The sequence below is a fragment of the Delphinapterus leucas genome, chromosome 1, assembly GCF_059928025.1.
Source record: "Delphinapterus leucas isolate spDelLeu-1000000601 "Yukka" chromosome 1, BTC_Dleu_Yukka2, whole genome shotgun sequence".
NCBI lineage: Eukaryota > Metazoa > Chordata > Mammalia > Artiodactyla > Monodontidae > Delphinapterus > Delphinapterus leucas.
In genome coordinates this window covers 178,405,024-178,429,712 of record NC_143129.1, presented here as the reverse complement: position 1 = coordinate 178,429,712, position 24,689 = coordinate 178,405,024, and the positions used below count along the sequence as shown (strand labels likewise).

At 54.5% G+C, this 24,689-nt stretch overlaps 2 protein-coding genes across 19 annotated transcripts in view; one reads left to right on the top strand and one right to left on the bottom strand.

Annotated features, from left to right (window-relative positions):
- SPEN (spen family transcriptional repressor) overlaps nucleotides 1–3,068 on the top strand; it is a 94,666-nt gene extending 91,598 nt beyond the window's left edge. For 10 of the 11 annotated variants that reach the window (XM_089900563.1, XM_089900567.1, XM_089900598.1 and 7 more), the window contains 4 exons: nucleotides 80–553; nucleotides 720–932; nucleotides 1,244–1,402; nucleotides 1,874–3,068. In XM_089900563.1, coding sequence (XP_089756689.1) covers nucleotides 80–553; nucleotides 720–932; nucleotides 1,244–1,402; nucleotides 1,874–2,005 — 978 coding nt within the window. In that variant the 3' untranslated portion in view covers nucleotides 2,006–3,068. The remainder of the gene's footprint in view (nucleotides 1–79; nucleotides 554–719; nucleotides 933–1,243; nucleotides 1,403–1,873) is intronic. The other variant, XM_022598590.3, reaches the window with a different exon arrangement.
- Nucleotides 3,069–4,466: 1,398 nt separating this feature from the next.
- The window catches only part of ZBTB17 (zinc finger and BTB domain containing 17), a 30,405-nt gene continuing 10,182 nt past the window's right edge, over nucleotides 4,467–24,689 (bottom strand). For 2 of the 8 annotated variants that reach the window (XM_089900606.1, XM_022598595.2), the window contains 14 exons: nucleotides 10,573–10,779; nucleotides 9,514–9,702; nucleotides 8,735–8,875; nucleotides 8,278–8,397; nucleotides 7,438–7,676; nucleotides 7,216–7,358; nucleotides 6,827–7,127; nucleotides 6,436–6,523; nucleotides 6,238–6,354; nucleotides 6,028–6,148; nucleotides 5,672–5,802; nucleotides 5,135–5,344; nucleotides 4,926–5,015; nucleotides 4,467–4,849 (listed from right to left, as the gene is read on the bottom strand). In XM_089900606.1, the coding sequence (XP_089756732.1) occupies nucleotides 4,566–4,849; nucleotides 4,926–5,015; nucleotides 5,135–5,344; nucleotides 5,672–5,802; nucleotides 6,028–6,148; nucleotides 6,238–6,354; nucleotides 6,436–6,523; nucleotides 6,827–7,127; nucleotides 7,216–7,358; nucleotides 7,438–7,676; nucleotides 8,278–8,397; nucleotides 8,735–8,875; nucleotides 9,514–9,702; nucleotides 10,573–10,779 (2,381 nt within the window). In that variant the 3' untranslated portion in view covers nucleotides 4,467–4,565. The other 6 variants (XM_089900625.1, XM_089900634.1, XM_089900619.1 and 3 more) reach the window with 6 other exon arrangements.

Sequence of the window (24,689 nt, the reverse complement as noted above, 5' to 3'; positions counted from 1 at the left end):
GTCTGCTTGGTTGGGGCAGGATGTTGTTGGTGCGTAACAGACTCTGACTCTGTTCCTTTCTCTTCCCGCCCAACTCCAGGGCCTCCCTCCTGAAGGCGAGCCCTCGCAGCCTCTGCAGCCCGCGCAGTCCGCACAGCCGGCCCAGTCCACGCAGACCTCCCAGCTCAGCCAGCCAGGCCAGCCACCAAGCAGCAAGATGCCTCCAGTCTCCCAGGAGGCAAAGGGCACCCAGACAGGAGTAGAGCAGCCGCGCCTCCCAAATGTACCTGGAAACAGGCCGGCGGAGCCTCATGCCCAGGTCCACAGGGCTCAGGCGGAAACAAGCCAGACCTCCTATCCTTCCCCCGTGTCTGTCTCGATGAAGCCTGACCTCCCGGCCCCTCTTCCTGCTCAGGCTGCCCCAAAGCAGCCGTTGTTTGTCCCTACACCCTCAGGCCCCAGCTCCCCTCCAGGACTGGCTCTGCCGCATACTGAAACCCAGCCCGCCCCCAAACAAGATTCCTCTCCTCATTTGACTTCTCAGAGACCTGTGGATATGGTCCAGCTTCTGAAGGTAAGCCTGGGCAGGGCCTCCCCTACCACCCTTCGAGCTTTGTGCTATTGTCAGTGTCCCGAGAGCCCCACTTGACTTAGATCAGCAAGTTGCTGCCTGGGGCCGTGGCCAGCACAGCTGTGTTCTCCAGCCATGAGCTCACTTCTGTTTGTTTCCCTGTGAGCAGAAGTACCCCATCGTGTGGCAGGGCCTACTGGCCCTCAAGAACGACACAGCTGCTGTGCAGCTCCACTTCGTCTCCGGCAACAATGTCCTGGCCCATCGGTCCCTGCCGCTCTCTGAAGGAGGGCCCCCCCTGAGGATTGCCCAGAGGATGCGGCTGGAGGCCTCACAGCTGGAGGGGGTTGCCCGAAGGATGACGGTAAGACTCAGGGCCCAGGTGAGCAACTGCCCCGCCCACAGCAAGGGAAGGCACGGGTGGCCCCCCACTGCCTGTCTCCGTGGCTTGTCACGGGGTGCAATAATGGCTTTCTTGGAGGGGATGATGAAGGGCATGTCCTCTCTCCACTAGGGGTGTAAAGTGCCTCTAGATCCAGAGATGCTTTTTTTCATTCAGCAAATATATGGATGGCCCTCAGGGTCATCATAGAGGTGAGGATTTAGGAGCCGAATCACCGGGGTTGGACAGGCCTCTTCTTGGGCTGTTTTGTGAGGTGGCCCCCCGATCACTGACAGCTTCCTGTTCCCCAGGTGGAGACAGATTACTGTCTGCTGCTGGCTCTGCCCTGTGGCCGTGACCAAGAGGACGTCGTGAGCCAGACCGAGTCCCTCAAGGCTGCCTTCATCACGTATCTGCAGGCCAAGCAGGCGGCAGGCATCATCAACGTTCCCAACCCTGGCTCCAATCAGGTCAGCCCGGTGTCCTGCCTCAGCGCACACACGTGGGGCTGGTCTCGGCTGCTCAGGCCGTCTGACTGATCTGGTGGCATGGGCCGCCAGTGCCAGCTAGAGTAGTCAGGACAGCTTCCCAGAGGAGCTGGACAAAGGGGCATTCTGTATAGAGGAAACCAGTGGAGTGCATGGGCCGGACTACTGCTGCCCATCCTGGAGACAGTCAGTGGACGGCTGAGGCAGCAGCAGTTTTCCTTTAGCTTAAGGATAGAGAAGTTCTCAGGGGTTTAGTTTCACGTTAGTTCTCTGATACCTAGTTTTCTTCTGGTAGACAGTCTTGGAGACCTTAGCTGGTTGGGAAATTGACTCAGCCTGGCTCTCTGTTGGGCCTTTGGGCCCCCAATTGGAAATGTTTTAGGGAAGAGTGGTAGTGGGGTGGGTGACGTGAAGACAGGAGGTCCCATTTTTCTCTCTTGTCCCTCTCTCCAGCCCGCCTACGTGCTGCAGATCTTCCCGCCCTGCGAATTCTCTGAGAGTCACCTGTCCCGTCTGGCCCCCGACCTCCTGGCCAGCATCTCCCACATTTCTCCCCACCTCATGATCGTCATTGCCTCTGTGTGAACCACTGAATGGTCACCACTCGGCGTATCTTCCTGAGGCTCTGCAGCAAAAAATAAAACACAGGACAACCCAGCCAAGTGGAGGAAGAAGCTGCCGAGGGGGACAGACTCCACTGCCAGACGGCCAGCCTCGCTCTCCTACCCGCCCGCCCGCCCGCCCGGCTCAGTCAGACAGACCCCCCTGGGCAGTGGTGCTGCTACTCGTATGTTTACATGACATTTAGCCCAAGGACAGACCACCAACCAATGGACTTGCAGACACCTTGAGGCTGGGTTTCTCTCTCCTCCTCTTGGAGAAAAGGAACAGGGCAGTGGAATTTTTTTGTTGTTTTTGTTTTTAAGAAACAAAACAGAACTGCCTTTGCACTAAATTAGTGACTTGGACTTTTGCACAGTGAAGACAGGCTGTGACACTCTGGATGTCTTGGTGTACGTGAACACACATGGCACACACACCGCAGACTCTCATGCAGGACTTCAAACTTCTGCTGAAACCTTGGGGTCAAGGAACATTTCATTGGGCTGTGTTGTCCCCACCCCTCCCTTCCCCTTGCTCATTTGGATGTCATCTCTCTTTAATTCTCCTGCTGCCACCATCTTTGATTCACCCAGGATGTACAGTTTACAATCAGAAAAGAGCAAACAGAAGGATTTTCTCTCTTGGTGGAATATGCAGAACTTGGGATGTGTGTATATATAAATATATAATATATATAAATATATATAATACTGACTTAAAAATCAAATTCCCCGACATACATTTTTTTTAATCTGTGCCAAAAATGTGTTTTCAGAGAAAATCTTATTTTCATACTCAGACTTTGTATTGTCACTCATTTGTATAAGTGCGCTTCGTTACAGCACGGGCCCTGCTCCCGCAACTTGGAAGTGTCACACACACAAAAAGACTGTACAAAAGACTGGCTTCCCTTCTTCCTGTGACCTTGACCTCTCCCCCAACTTCCTAACACTTATTAATTTATGAAAACTGTTTTTCTCAGCGCAGTTTTGTTTTGTGTGTCCATTGGATTACAAACTTTATTAAAAAATACGGAACATGTCAAGTGTGGATGTGATTGTCGCTTGGATGGGAGGGCCAGGGGTCCTTGGCTTATGGGAACAGCTAGCCTTCGTCCCACTTTTGCTTTCAACCCCCCACCACATCTGTATGTGGAACCTATTATTTCTTTTCTGCCACTGATCCTCCCCAAGGATCATTTTATCTTGTACAAAAGAAGATTTTCATCACAGACTGAACTTGAACTGTTTTTCAGTGCTGTGGTGTTCATCTGACACTTCAAGGTCCCAACTGGCTCCTGCGTAATGTCGAAGGCACTTCAAATATGATTGATTAAAGAGTAAAGCCACCTCTCACTCAAACTCAGAAACATCTTAAGGAAGCCTTGGGGTCTTGCCTCTTGTCCCTTCCTCCTCTGGGTGTGGTGCAGGCTGGCCCTGCAGCAGCTGCCTCCCAGTAGGAGGATGGCACTGGTGGGCCAAGCTTCCCCAGCAGCTGGACCCACCGCAAGCTGGGGAGCTGGGCGTGGGGGACGGGAGCACAAGGGCCGCAGAGTCGCTGGTCTCGCTTGCTGTATCCCTGGGGCTCCTCCGAACAGCTATGCTTTCGGTGCAAGATGGCACCATCTCTGAGTGAGGGATTACAGGCGCTGGGGACAAGCTGCATGGAAAAGCGGCAGAGGTGGCACCTCATGTCTCCCTGCTGACGGGTAAGGATGAGCTGCTTCCCAGTCCGCATTGCTGCCTCTGGTTTCAGCAGTGCCGCCTCCCGCCTCCCCATCACAGCTCCTGGCTGCTCGTTCCTGTCCCTCCAGGCGCTCGGCCCTGTAGAGACGCCACTGATTCAGGGCAAGTAAACGTTCTCAAAACATGACACTGGCTTGGCCCTGATCTTGCCGCCAGGGTTCTACCGTGAAGCGAGCGTGGAGCCTCTCCCTCTTCCCTAGGCCCAACAGAAGCAGGCCTGCGGCCTGTTGGGTCTGGTGCTCTGCCTACCTTGCTGTTCTGGCTGAATGGGACCCCGAGCTGGGCCCTGTACGGGTGGCCTGGATCCTGGTAAGCAGTTGTGGCCAAGCCCTGTGGGCCCAGCTCCCAACACAAGGGCGCAGGGTCACAGCCGTGGCTCCACAGTGGAGGGAGGTGGAGAGGGGAGGTCCGATCCTCACGCCGAGCCGACGAGAAGCCTCCAAAGAGGAGGCCAGATGGGGCTCGTGGAGCCGCAGTTTCTCTGGCCTGAGTGTGCTGCCCACACCCCAACTCAGGCAAAGCAACCAGCTTGCTTCTAGACGGGTCCCGGGGCTCCGGTCCCATTCTGCAAAGGGACAGCCTGGCTTCCCCCACAAGCAGGTCTCTGCCGACTGGTCGCTGGGTGGAGCAACCCTTCCCCGGCATCAGCCACAGCTGCCAGCTCCCCGCCCCAGCCCCACAGGGAGCTATAGGCAGCGTTAGAAAATAATCAGATTTATTCTCTCTAGGGAATGGGCTCACCCCTCAGTTCTAGGGTGCCGTCCAACCTTAAATAAACAGGAGGAGGGGGTGCCTGCTCACTCAGCAGATGGTGGACATTCAGGGGCTGTGGGAGGTGTCTCTGCCAGGGCCGGCTGCCCATCAGCCCCATCCCGAGGGCGGAAGACTAGCTCCCCAGCCTGCAGCACCTGTCCGGCCGGCCACGTGCTGCCTGGCCCGTACTGCTGGTAGAAGTCCGCATCCGTCTGGAACATGACCAGTGCCTGGGCCGTGTGGATCCGCACGTGCTGGGCCAGGCTGTTGGCATCCAGGAACTTATCTCCACAGGAGTCACAAGCGTAGAGGATGTGAGTGTTGGGATCTGTGGGAGTGGGGCTGCAGTTAGGACAGGAAGGGCCCCTGGGTCCAGCAGCTTTCCCCCAGGCAGGCCCTCTCACCTTCTTCCTGCACTTGCTTCACAGCTTTGCTGATCTCGGCTTTAAGTACTTCTGTCTCATCTGCGGTCACCGCCGCCCCCACTGGCACCACTGTGGGCGGCATCGGCAGAGCCTGAGACCAGACTCACCTGCCCCTTTGCTGCCACCCCAGAGGCAACCCCTGCTGTGACCACCCCCTGCTGCCCTGGGAGCTGAGTGACGGTCCGCACCTGTGAGCTGAGTGACGGCCGTTGCCGCCAGTGCCTCAGTGGCCAGCGTGACCATGTCATCGACGGTGACCACGCTGACCTCACCGCCCTCCTCTGGCTCCAGGATTTTGATGCCTGCCTTGCCCTGGTGCACAGTCTTCACATGGGAACGAAGGTTGTCCACCCGGTTGAAGCCGCGACCGCACTTGTCACACAGGTAAGGCTTCTCTCCTGGGGGGGGAGGCAAGGTTCTCTCCTGCCATTGGGGGGGGTGCAGGGGGGGGGGTAGGACCTCAGTGGCCTCCAGCTTCCCCCGCAGCCCTGTCTTTTCCAGCAGGAAGCGCTCTGGGGCGGCCACCTGAGGCACAGGGAAGCTTCCAGTGGCCCCTGCACCTTCCAGAAGCTCTGAAAAAATGGGGCCCTCCTTGGAGTTAAACTGCTTTCAAGGCCGCCTTCAGCAAGTGCCGGCACCGAAGGCTGGGGTCCGGGGCACCTCCCACCCCACCACGCGCCCCAGAGCCAAGGCTTGGGACAGAGAGGCGGGTGGCACGCACTCACCAGTGTGGATAATGATATGCTTGGACAGGTCCCCCACGTTCACGAAGGCCTTGCTGCACACGCTGCACTTGTGAGGACGGATGTTGTCATGGTGGCGGATGTGATTGGCCAGCTGGCTAGACTGGACAAATCTGCAGGGCCAGAAGGAAAGGCTTACACAGAACCACCCAGGCCTGGGCCGGGGGTGCTGGGCTGGGGCCTCCCACATCAGGGTCTAGATCCGAGAGGACGCCGGGACCTGCGCCGGAGCAGTCTGCCGGGCTACCGACCGAGCCCTGGGCTTATTCTCTGACCCCCTCCACCCGCCGAGTGCCGGTACCCCACAGGACGCTGGCCGGGGGCCGGAAGGGCAGGACCTCTTTCCGCAACGCTCGCAGACGTAAGGCTTCTCCCCGGTGTGCTGGCGCACGTGGGCGATGAGGGAGCTGGCCTGGGTGAAGGCTTTGCCGCACATCACGCACTGGCATGGCTTCTCACCTGGGGACGGAGGCAGGGGACGGGAAGGTGTCGGCGCCTGCTCTCCTCCCTTGTGCCCGCACCCGGGCGCCGCCGGGCCGCTCACCCACCCGTGTGGATGCGGACGTGCCGCTGCAGGGCGCCGGGGTCAGCGAACTGCCGCTGGCAGTGGACGCACACGTAGGGCTTCTCACCACTGTGAATCCGAAGGTGCCGCTTCAGGTTCCCTGTGGCGAGACCGAGGGTGGGCCTGGCACTGGCGCCCGGGGCCGGGGGCGGGGCCGGGGGCGGGGCCAGCCGGGCCCTACCTGAGGTGGTGAACTGCTTCCCACACTCCCGGCACTTGAGGGGCCCGTCGGCGATGTGGATCTTCAGGTGGGCCTTCAGGTTCCCCACCTGCGCCCAGGCAGGGGGTCAGACGGCACGGAACCACCGATTCTCGGTCCTCCCGGGGGCCTGTGCGGGGCTCCCCCTTTCCTCAAGGCCGGGGGAAATGGGAAAACCACCCCCCTCAGTTCTTCCTGGCCCGCGCCCGCCCCCCAAGCCTGCCTTCCCAGTTTGCTCGACAGCTCAGTCAAGAGCTCCACCCGTCAGGATCCTTTTCTGCTCAGCCAACACCACCTACTTCCCCGCTAGGCACCCCGGGCCCCCGAGACGGAAGCCGCCGGAGCACAGGGGCCCGGGGCCGGCTCCCCCCACCTGGTTGAACTTCTTGTCGCAGTGAGGGCACTTGTGCTCCTTGTCGGTGTCGTGCGTCTCCAGGTGGCGCATCTTGGACGTGGGGTCGGAGAAAGAGCGGCCGCAGTAGTCGCACTGGTAGGGCTTCTCGCCGCTGTGCACCAGCTGGTGCCGCTTGAGGTTGCCCGACGTGGTGAAGAGCTTGCCGCAGTCCTCGCAGCGGTAGCGCGCCTCGCCCGAGTGCCGCTTCTTGTGCAGGTTCAGCAGGCTGATGAGCCGGTAGCTCTTGCCGCACTCCTCGCAGCCGTATGGCTTCAGCGGGCTGGCGGCAGAACACGGGGACAGGAGGCTCGCGGGGGTCGCGGGGCCGGGGCGGGTGGGCGGGCATGGGGGGCGGCCGCTGGGCCTACCTGTGGGTCTTCTCGTGGGCCTTGCAGGCGGCCGGGTCGGAGAAGGCCTTGCTACACTCCCGGCACGAGAAGGGCTTCTCGCCCGTGTGGATGCGGATGTGCCGCTTGAAGTTGCCCGTGTGCGTGAACTCCTTCCCACAGTCCTGCGGGCACAGGGGGCGGGGTGTCAGGGGCGACGCCGGGCGGGGGACCGGGGCGGGGCCGCCACTGCCCAAGGCGCACCTCGCACTTGTGGATGACGGAGCCGTAGGCCTTGGACTCCGTGCGGTCGCCGTAGGTGCCCGAGCGCAGGCCCCGTGCCTCCGCGCCGAGCTCCTGGCCCGAGTCCGTGCTGGCCGACTCCTCGCTCTCCTCGGGGGCCTCGCCCTTTTCCAGCGGCGGCCCCTCCTCCTTGACCACCGCGGGCACGGCGCCCTCCTCCTCTCGTTCTTCTCCCTTCCTGGCTGGCTCCACCTCCATTTCTGCCACAAGAGGGGCAGACGCTGAGGAAGCCGACCTGGCAACTGGCCAAGTGAGGCCTGGGCACGGCTCATCTCTGCACACACCCTCTCTCTGCGTGGGCGCTTCGCTGGGGCAGGGCAATGTCTGGGACCCGCTGATAAATGGTCCCCAGCACCGCCAGGGCAAGCCCAGGGGAGACCAATGACCGGGACAGTTGCTGCTTGGAGGATGCAGATGGGCCTCCGTCCACCGGAGGCCCCATGTTTGGCGACACAGGTGGGAAGGGTACCGTCAGCCAACAAGCACTGGGGGCGGGGGCTGGGGTGGGTGCCATGGCCGGCCAAGTTCTGCCACGGTGCTCAGCCCAGGGAAAAACAGCAGGGCCAGTACTGCGACAAGGACACTTCTGTGCTAAAGGGAAGCATGGCCAGGGTGTACAACCAAGAAACTGATGTCAAAATTCAAGAATGAGGAAAGATGTCGGCCCAAAAGCTGATGTGAAAGACTGACTCACAGTGAGATCAGCTAAGGGAGGAAGAGAGCTGGCGGAAGGGCTGTGTGTGTGACGTGTGAGTGGGGGACGCCTGCGTGAGGGAGGGCGCCCCGGCTGGCGGAGGGTACCTTGCTCTGAGCTCTCCGACAAGGCGGCCTCGGCCTCAGCAGCAGCCATGCCGCTCGTGGGGTCCGGCTTGAGCTCCACAGGCTCCCGGGGGGCATCGGCCTTCTCCGTCTGCTCTGCACCTGGGGTAGAGGTGTGGGGGCATCCGGGGCTGGACTGGCACCCTCTGTCCAGGGGCCGGTCGGCTCTCCTGGACCAGACCCCTGGAAGCGGCTATGGCCCCAGGGGTGGGGGGAGCACATCCAAGCTCGGGCTGCTTGAGCCTCTGCTCTGGCTTTAACAGATGCCCCAGAAAAAATAACTGGTGGTTTTGGGTAACCTGAGCTCAAGGGATGCAGTCGCCTGTGCCTCCCTCCCTCCCTCCCCCAGGAACCTCCTGAGAAAGCTGCTCACTGCGCTGGAGCCCACGCTGCTGGCAGGTGATGGACAGGCAGCCAGGTCCTCAGCATCACAACTCACCACTGGCCGCGCTCTCAGCCTGGCCGCCTCGCTCCTCTTTGGGCTCCCTGCCCAGGCCCGCGGGTGGACTGCTTCTGGCTAGGTCCAGCTCGCTCAGTGTAGTGGCAGCCGTCTTCTCTTCTTTGGCTCTCTTGTCCCCCACTGGAGGTGGAACAGGACAGACCTGCCATTTCCCATCAAGTGTCCACCACTTGGCGGGGTGAGGTGGCCCAGAGCTGGCAGCTCTTCCAAACCTCCCTGGGGATACGTCTAAGGAGCGGTTTGTTGGCTTTGCTCATTCAACAGATTATTCATAGACACCGACATCACACCAGGCTGCCGCCGGGCCTGGGGTACAACAGTCATGGCTGCTGCTTCCACAGGGCTCGCGGACTGGTCGGGGAGACAGTCGTCACACGCGAAATGACGCTGATCAGAGATGGGTGCTTACAAGGAGAGGAGCGTGGTTCTCTGAAAGTGTGCCACGAGGCACGTGGCCCGCACTGGGCCGCAAGGTGCCTTCCTGAGGCACTAAGGGGAGCAGGAGTAAGGGTGCGGGCGAGGAGACCTGCCGGAAGAGGGAAGTCCTGTGCAAAGGCCTCGAGCCAGGCATGGCTGCCGGTGCCCTCAGGCAGGGAGGGCAGACGGGGCCCCTCTGGGAGGCGTTCTCAGACTTCGCTGCAGCTGCTCCCCACGAGCTCCCCACAACACAGGCGAGGCCAAAGAGGTGACACAGAGAGGCGGGGGCAGAGCTCCCATCAGAAGCCACCTGCTCAGGAACAGCCTGCCAAGAATCTTACCTTCCAAGGCCGAGGCCTCCATACTCTCCCCAGGGCTGGCAGCCGGCTCGGCCAGTGACTTGAGGGCATGGCAGGCCGTGATGATGTCCTGCATCTGCAGGAAGCTGGCCACAGCCAGCACATCGTCCACGTTCTCAGAGCTCAGGCTCAGCTTAGCCGTGTACATAAACTCCAGCACCTGCCCCAGGCCTGCCAAGGACACAGACAGCCATCACGGACCCACCTCGAGGCCTGGCCCCAGCAGCCTGTCCAGCTGCCCCACTCCGTGGCAGGATCCAGGGATTTGTGAAAAGCAGGGGGGCGGTGGCAGCCCACTGTCTCCCCATCTCCCGTGCCAGTGGAGAGGCGGGCAACCTGGGGATTCTCAACCCAGACAACAGCCTCCAAAAAGCAGCACACCCATAGAGGGCGGAGGGTGTGAGTGCCCACCCTGAACACTCTCTGCCCATCCACTGCACTTCACCACCAGAGGACAGAGCCTCTCACCACTGGCTTTCATCAGGGCTCTGCCACAAACTCTCTACCTGACCTCCAGGCCAGTCACCTGACCTCTCTGGGCCTCAGTTTCCGCATGTGTAAAATGGGGGAACGACACCTTGCCCGAACTTCTGGCGGCATGGCACGTCATTCTGGGTTGGGAACCTGAACCTAGGACCAGTTAGTTCCTTCCTCAATCCCAGGACCTTCCTGACACCCCTCCCGATCCCAACCCTTGCCGTTCCCATCAAGGTGAGCACTGGGGTAGGGGGTTGAGGACTGACTCAGCAATGGAAAGGGACCAGGGCTCAGAGCCCTCCCGCTCTCTGTCCCTCCTGACGAGCTTGTCCTGTGTTCACTCCGGAGCTTATCATGAGCCCTTCCTGCCAGCTCTCCCCTTACCACCCCACTCCCAGTCAAAAGAGGCCCCACAAATGTGGTAAGAACTTGGTACCCACGCACTCATGGCTGAGTCTTGTGTGGGAGGTCTGGCACACCCCACAGCTGGAAGGTGCTGCTCAAAGGAGGGCCTCACGTGGCACGGGGCCCGCCACAAGCTCGGCCCTGGACCCAGTGGGGTACCTGCCGCGTTACTGATGTCCAGGTGCACCACATCCTTCTGGTCCACGAAGAGCATCTTGAAGTACTCGCTGCAGGCCGCCAGCACTGCTTTATGAGCCTTAAAGTCAACACCATCCACCACAAAAGTGCAGTCACACAAAAGCCCCAGTTGCCGCTGCTGGTTCAGCTGCTCCAAGACATGCTGGCTGTGCTGGGGAAAATCCATGGCTGGGGAAAGCCACAGAGCCCTCGAGTTAGCACGAGGGAGGACACCAACCAGCCCCAACAGCAATCCCAGCACTCCCAGGTGAGAAGCAGGGGGATGGGTGGGAGGGTGAAACCAAATCCACACAGGGCAGGTGCCTCTGCAGGCCCAGACCGACCGGGGGTGGCTTCTAGATTCCTGTGCTAACTGGTCAGGAAAGTTCCAAAACCCAAGAAGCATGGAGGGACCAACACAAAATAGCCACCTTTGTGCCTTGCCAGGTAATGACATTAAAAAATCAAAAACCAAGCACACACAAAACACTGATTACTGTCAGCATTTCAAAAAAAGAAAAAGACACGGTCGCTTAACTTTTTTATTACAAAAAGAATGCATGACATAATCTTAGACTAAAAGACAGATCTTTCTCGACTGGATAGATCTGGCTTCATGAAAACCTTTCTATTTTGTTCTTATTTTTCTCAGTTCGTCACGTACAGGTGAAATATGCGCTTGGGAAGGCAGACATTTCATCATCCAGCATTTCAGGAATCAGCCCCTCTCCCGCTGCATCCACAGGGGTCTGTGCAGGTTCCCTTGTCCTCGGCAAAGCCTGGCCCTCGGGGGTGAGGATCCATCTCTCTCCCCCACTTCCCCAACCTCTGATTCATGGGCTCAGGGAACTACACGAGAGCTGGTGAGCCTTCTGCATCCAGAAACCTCTCTAGGCTGTCCCTCAAGAAAGAATGAACTCTGACCCTGAGGCCTGGAGTTGCTGGCCTGGCTGCAGTTTCTCTTGTCAAAGGCCTCACTTGCTGCCCGGAAATTCCACAACTGTCTCAAGTAAAAATGCTCACAAAAACTCCATGGCCTGGTGCCGAATCATCCTGAACTGCACAAGCCAGGCCTAAGTTAAGTATCTAAAACGGCTCTCCCCTCCCCCTCAACACCACACCAGAGTCAGTCTCAGGATCCGCATTTTCTAGGGAAAAGCAGCAGACTCTCCTTTCAAGAAAGAACCAATTTCTAAGTAAACGTCAGTGCCCACTCCTGGAACCACATTACATAGATCCAACCGGGCTGGCTGTCACGCCTTGGCCTGGAATCTGATAAGTGGCAGTGGTTTCTCTTCCAGTTCTTCTAGAACCTTTCCCCTGAGGCCTGGGTCTGCTCAGAGCTGCCCCAGGTGGTTTCTGGGCAGGTGAGCATGACCCTGGGAGGCTCTCGGCCTCCAGGTTTCAACAGCCACTCACTGGCTCCGGCTGTTCCCCTGTTACATCAGCCTCTCGGGGCTGAGTCACCACGCTGCAGCTCTGGAGCTGCAGTGACCATGTATGGCTGGCTGGCTGTGATGAGACATAACGAAAGCCACGCCCCCGCCCACGTAGCTTAGCCAGCATAGATCGGCTTTGAAGGATGCAAAGCCCACCCACCCATGGTGTCTGGAAACTTTTCACAAGTGGAAGGGTGTATTTGCTGAACTGGGAGAAGTCACCGAGTAGGTGGGTAGGGCTCCATCAAGTAAGAGGGGACAGGCAGTGGCAACAGGCCGTGTGCTATGGGGTGCCAGCCCCTGAGTCATGATTTCAGAGTTGCTGCTGCTGGAGACTTGAAAATACCCTTTGTCTCCCTCCAACGTCCCCAGGACTGTCCTTTGGTCCCAGCCTCCACACGCAAGCTCCCAGCCAGAGGCACCGTTTCTTGGACCGCTCAGATCATAAGTGGCTGAGGCTCAAGCTCTTGTATAAGCAGGGGAGAGCCGGAAGCCAGCCCTGGAGTCAAGAGGTCAGGCGCAAGGCGGCTGGGCCCACCGCGTCTGCTGAACAACCTGCTCGGTTACAAACCAGCCGGCACAGCACGGAGCCGCCGGAGCGAAGGCTGCTACTGACCAGGACACCCCATGAAGGCATCCTCCTCTAGGTCTTCAGTCCCTAGAAAAAGCAAGTTCTCATTCGTGACCTCAAGGGATACAAGGGAGAAGTTCGGCTGTTCTGTGCCTGAGCAGGCCAAAGCTAAAACAGAGAAGTTTTGGAGGACATAGAAAAGAGCCAGCGCACAGCCTGTAGGGCTGAACAGGCAGGCTGGGCCCTTAGGCCTAGGACCTAAAGGGGGTACACACAGGCAAGGTGTAAATGGAACCAAAGGCAGGTGGCAAGGAGAGGCCTGGGCCAAACCGACCTGAGCTGTCTTCTCTCTGCTGTGGAAAAGGCCACGTGAGCAGACAAACGTGTGCATGTGTGCATGGGCAGCCCCTGAGCTCCCGTCACCAGTTCACCCTCTTTGTCCTCAGGTGAAATACCCCCCAGGTGCAGAAAGGAAGGGACCACCAGGGCCCACGGGTGCCTTCTCGATCAGCTGCAGAAGAGTCCCCTTCAGAGCGTCCCAGTCAGATCCAAACTCCTCCCCCCTGGCAGTGGGCCTGGCTCCCTCCCCTTCTCCAGGAGCCAGTCCAAGAACTGAACTGGGAGGAAGAACCTCCCAGGCTCAGAAACAACTGGGGAGCACTGGCTGAGCACCCATGCCCTGTGCGCGCGCGCGCACACACACACACACACACCCCGCCAGGTACAGAGTTGTTCCCAGGCCCCTGGGCTGGAGCCTGCCGAGAACAGAACCCTCCAGCCAGAAAGCGATCTGACTTGCTGGGAAGATAAACACGAGAAAAGACTCCTGGCCAACAGGGTGGAAGGGACCTACCAGCTCCAAGGTCAGGTGGTTACTGGCCTTGCCTGGGACCAAGGCCGAGAGGAGCCCTGGTGGGGGAGGGGGGACGACACGTCAGGACGGGGCGCACTCACTTCCAGAGGCCTTGGGAGGCGGCTGGTACAGGTCCCTGCGAGAGGGTGGGCGGTGGCCCAGCACCCCAGCCCCTCCCCGCCCCACACACGGGGGAGCAGCTGCGCGCCACGAGTAATGTTTTCCACCCAAAGCTAACTGCAGTGTTCTGATGTGAGATGCCTGCCCAGAAGCGGGCTCCTCCCCAAATGTGGGTGTCGGGAGAACACCAGAGGCTTCTGGAATCCCTCTGAAGCCTCCAAAGCTGTTCCAACAAGAGAAACAGTCCTCAAAGAGCATCTGTTCTGACAAAATCAAAGAAAGAAATGGACGAGAGAGAAAACACACGAGGATAAAAGGGAAGGAGGAAGCAGGGAAGGATGGGGGAAGTAGGGAGAGGAACTAGAAGGAAGGAAGAAGGGAAAAAATGGCCATCCCCACAAACAGATAAACAGCGCTAAAACATGCACTCACAAGCCCCATCTTGTGACCGGCCCCCGCAGGGGGTGTGAGGGCCACTGGGGGGCTTGCCGAGTGCTAAATGGTGTCACTTGTCAGCAGCACCGTGGATTTTACAATCGCACAGCCCCCAGGGGCAGTGGAACTCAGAGCTCCCAGGCTGTCCTCCGGTGCTCACCCACTCACCTCCCCCAGCTGCCTGCCTGCTACAAAGCTCCAACAGCCTCTCTCTTCTCCCCAAGACGGTGTGGTGAGCCGGTGAGGGGCCAGCCGGCTCGGTCCTCCCCTCAGAGGGGCTGAGATAGAAGCAAGCCGTGCCCCACCTCCAAACCTAGGTGAACTGTTGTTCTAGAATGAGCATGCAGTCCTCTGTCTCCTGTCTCCTCTTTTACACTCTACAGTGAAAGGAGCCCACCAGGATCTGGCCAAGCTTAGAGGGGACCAGGAAAAGAGGTGAGCGCGTGGGGCAGGATGCACCTGCCTGGGCCACACAGAGGGACATGCGGGCCCCAGGGGCGGGCAGCGATGTGGGAGCCGCGTCCCGAGTGCACGCAAGGAGGGGGCGTTGTCTGAGGAGACCTGAACACAGTAACAAGATCAGCAGCCAGCCCGCTGCTCATTACCCGCAGCGGGGATCGAGTGCAGTTCTGCCAGCCCGCCCGCAGTGCGCGGTGCCCTCCGCTAAGCACGAGAGTGGGGTCCCCTCCTCGTTTCATCTTGCTTCAAGGGTGCTACGTGTGGGCCTTAGTTAAAGCTGCTTCTAAGAAAGACCCCCAAAACGTAGCACAACAGAAAACTCACACAGAACTAGACTGCAGAGCCCATCGAGCCCAAAGCCCTCGTGTTTCCGACCAACTCCGGCCTGTGAGCGGGCACCTTCCACGACACTGCCGTCTGCTCAGTCCATATCCCTGACTGACGGGGCAGACCTCGGTGTCAGAGGTGGGATGCTCCCCTGAAGACAAGCAGCCTAGCTGGACACAACCCCTGGCCAGCCTCACAAGGAATTCATTTGGGAACGAAAACGTGAGGGACCTGGGGAAGCTCCGCAGTGTGGATGCAAAGAAGCAACCCGGACATGGATGTGCGGGCACCGTGGGCGCGGTCTCTGAGGACGGCCGCCAACAATCCCTCCCATCCGACCACACCTGCCGTGAGACTCCAGCTGAACCTGGGTGGCCCTGGGATGACTCTGACCAACAGCATGCAGTGACTCTGTGCCAGTTCCAGGCCTGGCCCTTAAGAGGTCTGGAAGATTCTGCTTTGCTTTCTTGGAACCCGGCCACCCCACTGCAGTGATGGCCGGGCGCTCCGGTTGTGGGGGAGAGAACACATGGAGGGGCCCTGGAGGAGACACCAATGTGCACGGGCCCCCTGAAGAAGAGCCGAGATGCCCCAGCTGACAGCACCAGGGCTCCAGCCCAGCCACCGGCTGAATGATGGCACGCGAGTGACCTCAACACCTTGTAGAACAAAAACAACTGCCCAGTCGACCTACAAAATGGGGAGAAATAATAAACTGCTGATGGTTAAAGACACTAAGTTTCGAGGTGGTTTGCTTACAGCAAGAGATAACTGATACAGATGGTAAAACTGTAAAGCAAAGGGGATGACTGACAAACTATTTCAGGGCAACAGCTCTCTCTGGACAGGAGGGTCCTCTTGAGACACTGGGGGCCCTCTATTTCTTCATTTGGATACACCTAGGTTTATTAGTTAAATATGTGCATTTCATATACTTTTATACGGGAACATTTTTCAAAATTTAACAAAATTTGTAATAAGAAAAAAGTGAGGTAAAAGTGCCACACTCAATCCGTGCAGAGATGGGATGTTTCCAACCATGTTCCCAGACGCTCTGGCCAGGGCTGCCCTGAGGAGGGGAAAGAGCCACAAAGGCGGACAGGAGTGACGGGGGGTGGAGCGCCGGAGAAAACACAGTCCACCTCATTTGCCTTTCGGATCCAAAACATCCACACACAGACTGCTGCCGTGAGAAAAGTTTCTCCCTGGGTCGTGAAATCCACTCTGCTCAACTCAACAAAACCTGAATCCCAGATCCCCACAGTAACAACAAAATGGCACTTATGGAGGGTCTTCAACACGCCAAGCAGCACGGCACCACGTGTGGCACAGTCCAATCACCTAAAAACTAAGAGCATGGCTACACCAGGCCCCAAGCTCCGCCCTGCTGCCTCCAACAGTTAGGACTTGAGAGGCAGCTCGGCACCACGGAGGCAGCAGAGCCTCTGGGGCCAAAGCCAAGTAGGCTCACCTCCAGGTCCTGCCTCCTACCACACCTGCAGGTGACCTACAGCAAAGCTCTCCTCTGGCATAGTGGAGCCAGGGGGACTACTTCCCACGTTCTTTACAGGATTAAGCTAGGTAACTTTAGCAAAGGGCCTGCCCAGTGTTTGCGTGTGGTAAGCACTCAGCAAACGACTGTTACCAGGAAGCAGAGATGCTGACTCTCTATATTTTTTTAGGCCAAAGACCACATCAGATGGTTTCTACATATCCTTTTACGCTGGGCACCTCGGGTGTACTCAAAAACTACTTGGGCTTCCCCGGTGGCGCAGTGGTTGAGAGTCCGCCTGCCGATGCAGGGTACACGGGTTCGTGCCCCGGTCTGGGAAGATCCCACATGCCGCGGAGCGGCTGGGCCCGTAAGCCATGACCGCTGAGCCTGCACGTCCGGAGCCTGTGCTCCGCAACGGGAGAGGCCACAACAGTGAGAGGCCCGCGTACCGCAAAAAAAAACCAAAACAAAACAAAAAAAAACAAAAACAAAAAAACCCTACTTGGTGACTTGAACCTTGTTTAGATGTTGTAATCACAACCCATTATTCCTTCTAAATGCAGTCTGGAAAAATCCCGGAGCCCAATTAACATGAAGAGACGGGGGGCACTGGGCAAGAACCACTCAGAGCAATTTTCTCTGTCAGGGAAGCACTTTATATTGAACAACTGTTCCATAAACCCCAAGGGTGCTCCTGGCTGAAGGCTGGAGCGCCTGCCCAGAGCTCTAAGTGGGTCCACAGAGCAACGCTCCATCTCAGAGTCAAATGGGCACCTGTCAAACATGAAATATTGCCCAGGTTATTAGCAAGCACTGAACTGCATGCATTTCCAAACTGCTGCACAGAGGGAAACCATTAGCCAGGAAACAACTGGCCTACGACCAGGAGATGCCCTCCAATCTTTTTTTTTTTTTTTGCCCTCCAATCTTGATGAACAGCAGTCCCCAGCTCCCAGAACATGCTGTGCCAGTTGCAGGCCTGGACAGGAGACAGCCATCCAAGGGCCTCGAGGCACCTGAGAGCGATGACAGGGATCAGCGTTCCTGATTTTCCAGAAATACTGGTGGCTCGTGTACACAACCTGGCATACACAAACTCAGGCCAAGGGAACGGAAGTTCCCAGCAGGCCAGCCCTGCAAACATGAAAGCTACCTGCTCGACTCCACCAACCCACCTGCTGTGACAACCCGTCCCTTTTCAGCGCAACGTGGCAGAGAAGCAAATATCAACAAAACCAACCGTACTGGAACTTTCCTCCTTGCCCAGCAAACACAGCTCTTATATTACGCTTGTGTTTCTCAAACTTTTAGAAGTCCATTTCCACTTTGTAAAAACACATAAACCTGACTCAGCCCTTCCCAACAGCCCCAAACGTTTCATCTTCTCCTGAATAGTGGCCCCCACCCTGAAAAAGCACTGCTTCCTTCTACAGAATGCTCCCTGCCAAGATTCAGTACCGTTTGCTTTGAAGTCTGTGTTATTTTTATAACACTTTTTTCTAAATCTAAAAATAATGTCTGAGTATAAAATTAAACTGTGCTACTGACTTTGCTTTTCAAACTATACAACTTGTGCTATCTCTAAATTTAACCACACTTCTGAAGAGGGAGTGGACATCCCTTTCCCTGACCCCTGATGGACCCCACTGCTCTAGGAACGTGGCTGAGCGGGAAGGCTGGCTGGCCCTGAAGAAAGTGTGTCCTGTATCCCAGCACCTGTGCCAGTTTAGAACCCATCTTGCTAGTACTTGCTCTGGGGACTCTTGAAGCTTGACACGGGATAAATCAAAATCTACCAAAAAGACAAAATCAGAACATGTGGGACTGGCATGGGGTCTGATCATTCTCCCAATGTCCCCCCTGCTCCCCTCTGCCCAGTACTACCTGAGTGGTGGTGGCACATGGACACAGCCTGAAATTATACTGGTAGGTGGACTCCCCTACCAAGTTTAATAAACTCATTGCTGGGTAGGCCGACTTCTTGTTTCTTCCTTACAGCTGTTTATAGCACCTACCCTAGGACTTTGCCCTCAAATCAAGTTGGGGTACAGGCCTGGTATAGAACCAATTCCTGGCCTTGTTGAATAGGACCAACTCAAGGTCAAAATATTCTGTGGACCCTCATGAAATGATCATTGTACTTTTGGTGCTTGTTAACTGAAAAAATATAGACAAAAACCACTATGAAAAATGAATTTACCATCTATTAATCACAACAGCACTAATAGGTGTTTGAGAAGCAGTTCTATGTGAGTGAATGATAAATCTCCCCTAACATACAGAAGGTCTGTGGTGTGATACAGCCGCACAACTGCTCATACATACTGCATTCCCCCTAGGGGTCCTCAGTCCACGAATTAAGAAACAGATATAAACAAATACCAAAGATTTCTCAAACATTTCATGAGTGCCTACTCTGTGCTCACCTTAGGGGCAGTATTCTCACTTTGAGCCTAGCGGGGAAGACAGGTAATAAATCAATATAATACATAATGTCACATACTAAGTGCTGTGAAGAAAACCAAAGCAAGCCGAGGCAGAGGCTATTAACTATCTAAGAGAAGGGTCAAGGAGGACCTCTCTTGAGGAGGTGACATTTAAGCAAAGACCAGAATGAAGAGTGAGCCATGCTACCATAAGCCCAGGGACCGTTACAGTAGGTACAAAGTAGAGCAAATGCAAAGGTCCTGAGACAGGTGTGACCTTGGCAAAAGGGGCCGGCGTGCCTGAAAAGGAAGAAGCGAGTGGGAGGATGAGAAGCGCTGAGGTTGGCAGCAGGAGAGGCTGCGATCACTCAGGGTTTTAGAGGCCAGTTAGGCTTTGGAGTTCTAAGTATGCTGGGGCGCCCTAGGAGGGTTGAGAGCAGAAGAGTGACTGCAAGGGGGCAAGCGTGGACATAGGAACACCAGGAAAGAAGCAAGAGAGGGAGGTGGCCTCCACCAAGGTGGAGGTGGAAAGAAGTAGTCAGATTAGGGATATGTTTTGGTGGAGCCAACATAATGGCTGATCAAGTAGATGTGGGTTGTGAGAAAAGAAAGGAGTCAAGGATGACACCAAAATTTTTAGCCTGAGAAACCTGGCCAAGTGGCAGTGCCACTTACTGAGGTGAGGAATGATTGTGGGAGCAAAGGTTTAGTGGGAGGAAAGCAAGAGTTCTGTTTTCGCCAATTACGGTTGAGATGTCAACAGCAGAGATGGTTGAACAGATCTCTTCACTTCATTCTAGTCTTTGCCACAAGATGGAATGGGACCACCCTGGGAGAGATTATTGTATAAAGAAGAGACAAGACGTATGGACTCAGACTCAAAGCACATGTATTTGAATCCTGGCTCCAATATTACCAAGGGGGGCTCAAGCAAGCTTCCCTGAGTTCTAGATTGCTCACCCGTTAAATTGGAGAACCACCATATACACAATGGCTGTGAGGATTAAAGAAGATAAATAACAGGGAGTATTGCACAAATCCTGGCAAAAGTAGAATTAGATATTTTTTCTCTAACAAAGTCTGTGACTGATAACACAGTGAAACAAACAAGGAAAAAATGAATTAATTAAAACAAAACAAACCAGGTTATCCCAGTGAAGTCCCTTTACCAGTGAATCGCATGGCTCCTTTTGGAAAAGGCAGCTGGTCAAGGCCTCGGGAAGGCAGTTGGAGACCAAAGTGGCCACACTCTAGTCCAATGTGACAAAAAAGCACATGGACTTTGTTCCTACCTGGCTTCAAACTTCTGCTGTCAGGTCTTTGTGATTGTGTGACTTAGGGCAGAAAGCCTGCGAAGAATCACCCACTCAAGTTAAATATAGATGGATTCGGGGTCCAATCGTTGCATGTAGTGGGCTGAGGGGACAGGGTAGTGGACAGTCTTTAAAGTCAACTGCAGAGCACTACCTAGTGCGGGTGCCCTGCTGGGAGCTGGCGGCTCCAAGGGGAGTAAGGCCAAGGCTGTCTGGGCACCCACTCTCGAGGACCTTCCCCCGGAGAGGAAGACCCAGACTGTCACTACCCACTGATGAGAGGTGAAAGGTGCCACTGAGTGCCAACCTGGAAGGAAGTGGTGCTTAGTACATCTAAAAACACACGAACAAAGGCAGGAAGGGCGTCCAGGTAAAGATCAGCACAAGCAACGGTGTTGGATGCATGACAGAGAATGGTGTGCATGCTTGGGGACTGGGCCGGGGGAGAACAGCACGCTTCACATCATGAGATTAACAAGTGAGTGGAAAAAGTGGTGAGAAATGCAGCTGGAGGGACAGGCTGGAGGCCACACCTATCACACCAGGACTTAGCTTCATCCCCAGCTGATGGGAGTCACGCCAGGGGTTTAAGCAAGAGAGAGCCACAGTTAGACTCACATTTCTGAAAGGTCACTCTGGCTGCATGAGTATGGAGAACAGGCTGAAGGGGCAAGAGCAGAAGCAGAAAAACAACTCAGGGAGTCCCGCAGCGCTGGACCCTCAGGACGTGAAGAATGGGACAACGTCACCCCTCGCTGGCACCAGGAGGATCTGGCTGGTGCCCAGAATCCAACACAATTACTGTGGATCTTTCTGAGCAGCCTGTGCAGGCGGCCCTCCTGCTGAATATTATAACATCCTTTGAAGGTTTTCAGTACCTCTTCCTCGAGTGCCTCAACGTCCCTTAATATTTAGTATCCGACCCTTCCTGGGAGAAGCTGGGCCATGCTGCTTGTCCAAAACCACATCCCAGGCTGAGAATTCCTACCTCTTACTCATGTTTCAAAGAAAACGCCCACATCTCTGGAGGGACATACAAGAAAGTGGTAACGGGGATCCCCTCAGAGCAGCAGGGGAAGGGTGGAAAGGACTTACACTTTTCACTCTGTATCCTTTCTGGATTTTTTGTTTGTTTGTTTTGTTTTACCATTTGTAAATGTTATCTATTAAAATATTAAAACTGAGAAAGTAAAACAAGGAGGGAAGGAGGGAAGAAAGAAAAAAGAGAGAAAAAAAGAAAATGTCCACAAAGTCAGAGTTTCTTTGTTTCTATTCACCGTAAAACCTTTCAGACATTCTCTACAAGACTTGGTGACTGAAAACTTCTCAACAGGAAAAATTTCTCATAAGGGAAATGGAAAGTTATGATAATTTGCACAAAGAATGTGTCACTCGGGAAAACATGATGAGCAAAAATTCCTTAAGGGGACAAAATGGAAAATCCCCTAGAAGAGCAGCTGGTAGCCTTTTCCAGACCCAGATGAACCCCTCCGACACTTCGAAGGCACTGAAGGCCTCTCCTGGGAGAGCCACACACACTCAGGGGGCTGACTGACTCCCCACACCCGGTTAAAACCCCTGCCTTGGAATCCAGCCAAAGCTGGTTAAGTCCCTGGGGCAAGAGTTCTTAAATCTCTGCACCTCAATTCCCTTTCTGTAAAATGCAGATGCCAGTAAAAGTTTCCACTTCACAGAGCTGCCGCTGGCCATCATCATTCTTATATGACTACATATAAACCAATGCCAGCAACATCGCTCTATTACAGGAAAATGGGGAACCCGATGCTCTCCTCCTGGCCCTATCTTCTAAAAATGGACGTAAAATCTCATCAGTAACCCAGGCACCCACGACAGATAAAGCTTCAACCTGAAAAAAGATCAGGAAAAGGCCCTGCAAACTGCAATGCTTATTCCACTCAACCGTAACCATAAGGCAAGGCAGAGGTGCTTTGTACTTGAAGGCAAAAGCTACCTTCTTTTTTTTTAATTAAAAAAAGTTATTTATTTATTTATTTATTTATTCATTTATTTATGGCTGTGTTGGGTCTTCATTGCTGTGTGTGGGCTTTAGTTGCGGAGAGCAGGGGCTACTCTTCATTGTGGTGCGTGGGCTTCTCATTGCGGTGGCGTCTCTTGTTGTGGAACACGGGCTCTAGGCGCACAGGCTTCAGTAGTTGTGGCTCGTGGGCTCTAGGGAGCAGGCTCAGTAGTTGTGGCGCACGGGCTTAGCTGCTCTGTGGCATGTGGGATCTTCCCGGACCAGGGACTGAACCCGTATCCCCTGCACTGGCAGGTGGATTCTTAACCACTGCGCCACCAGGGAAGTCCCACTAACTTCTTTCTACAAAGAACATGATGATTTTGGAGGAGCAACGAGGCTTTCATTGAGGAAGAGGATAGACTATAACAAGTCCAAAGGCAGGATTAGTTGTCCCATGGTATTAGTTAAGATCAAGAATCCAAAGCAAAAGAAAAAAGTAGGTTGAATACTAATTATTAGGAGGTAGATGTATATGGACTTCAACGTAGCACATGCTTTTCATGTGACTGACTTTTTCTGGGTTTGTTTCCTCATTACGATTAGTAACTGTGAAGGTCCCTTCTACTGTTAAGATTTAATAAATGTTGAGTAAATGATTTCATTAATAAGATTACAAATGCATGCATTTGAAGTATAACAGACACCATGTGAATGAAAATAAAAATGAGATATTTATCTAGCATTTAGCAGCGGTTTTTTTTCATCTAAAACTTTCCCTATATTGGAAATCTTAAGATTTCCAACTATGAACATGAACTCTGAATATGAACATATAGGACACGAACATCAACTACAAACTGTATACGAACATCTATGAACTACATAAGCCAACGGCAAGTCTTACATTTACTATTCCAAATAGGATTAAACTAAAGTTAATATTCTGTAAAACCTGACTGGGCAAAAACTAAATGTGTAAGAGGATATTTTAGAGGAATATTCTAGGAGACCTCAAAAACTTAAGATAGGCCTGGACAGAAAGTGGTCAAGAATTCAATGTCTCAGTTTGCAAGGATTTCTTAAAACTGTGAGGCTACTCAAATCCAGATGCTGAGTGTCGCTCCAGAAGAGAGTGTTTGGACAGCAGCCCTGGGAGGATTAGAAGCAGCTCAGGCCCCAGCGCTGGCCCTTGAAGAAACAGTGCTGCGGACCTCCTGCCCCTCCCACCCACCACCTGCAGCAGCGTGAGGCCTTTTAATGGATGACTTGCAACCCTGGCGGTTTTTCAGCCAGCTATTTTGAAGTGTGAGCGTCTGAGAGAAACTTGGAAACCACCCTAAGTGCTGCCTGGTTCTAGGGCAGGCAGGCTGAGAGACAGAGACACAGAGAGAGACAGAGAGAGCACCCGCACGGCCATGTAAGGAAGCCAGCCAGCCCCAAGGGGCTGCTTATGGGGACTAGGGTGGGGAAGTGAGGGTACACAAACTTAATTCTTAGGGGTATGAAAGACTGGTCAGAAACCTAAATGTTCTGTTTCATTCACATTTCTACCCTTATCTTCTCAACTTCCCAAATGCAAATATAAACTGGGGGAAAATGTTTACAGCCTATATGGAAAATAAGGGTTAATAGTCCTGATATATAAAAGGCTCTTAAAATCAGTCAACAATGAAAACGTACATCCACACAAAGCTTGTAGACAGGTGCTCACAGCAGCGTTGTTCATAACAGTCAAAAGGTCAAAACAGCCCAAATGTCTATTAACTAATGAACGGATAAATGAAACGGGGTATATCCATACAACAGAGTATTATTTGACAATAAGAAAAGTACTGATATGTGCTACAACCTGAACGAACACTGAAAATATTGTGCTACGTGCAAGAAGCCAGCCACAAAAGGCTACAAGTTGCGTGATTCCATTTATATGAAATGCCCAGAACAGGTAAATCCATAATGATAGAAAGTGGTTGCCTAGGCCTGGGGGAGATAGAGGTAAATGGGGAGTGACTGCTAATGGGCTGTGGGCTCCTTTTGGGGACGATGAAAATGTTCTGGTGGTGACGGCTGCACAGCTCTGTGACTAAACTAAAAGCCACTGAACTGTACACTTAAAATAGGTGAGTTGTATGGTATGTGACTGTCTCAATAAAGCTGTTATTAAAATTAAACAACAAGAAAAAAATCTCCCAACAGAAAAATGAGTCAGAGAAATGAACAGGCAATTCCCAAAAGAAGAAATACGAGTGGTCAATATACTCGATACAGAAAAAAGATGTTCAACCTCACTAATAATCGAATATGAATAAGTACAAGTTACCACTTCCAGTTTCAAACTGGCAAAGACTGAAGAGACTGAGTTTCCACTGTAGGTCAGTGTATGTCCCCAGCGAGCAGAAGCAGAAGGCGGTACACTGGGTCAGACCTGTCAATACCGATGTAAGTTCTAAATACATTCACTGGTTAGGTACAAATTAATGCTTGGATGTAAGTAACTGATCAGACAGTCCCATGCAGAGGCTACAATTTCCCAGCCTGATGGGGTATTACCCAGCTGTAAGGAAATCGTGAGTCCTGGTAAAGGACTGTGGGTGGGACTGTGGGACTGCATGTAGAGAAAACACAGTCTTGCTAATAAGAAGTCCCACCATGCTAAACGCTTGAGGGGAGGTTACTGCCA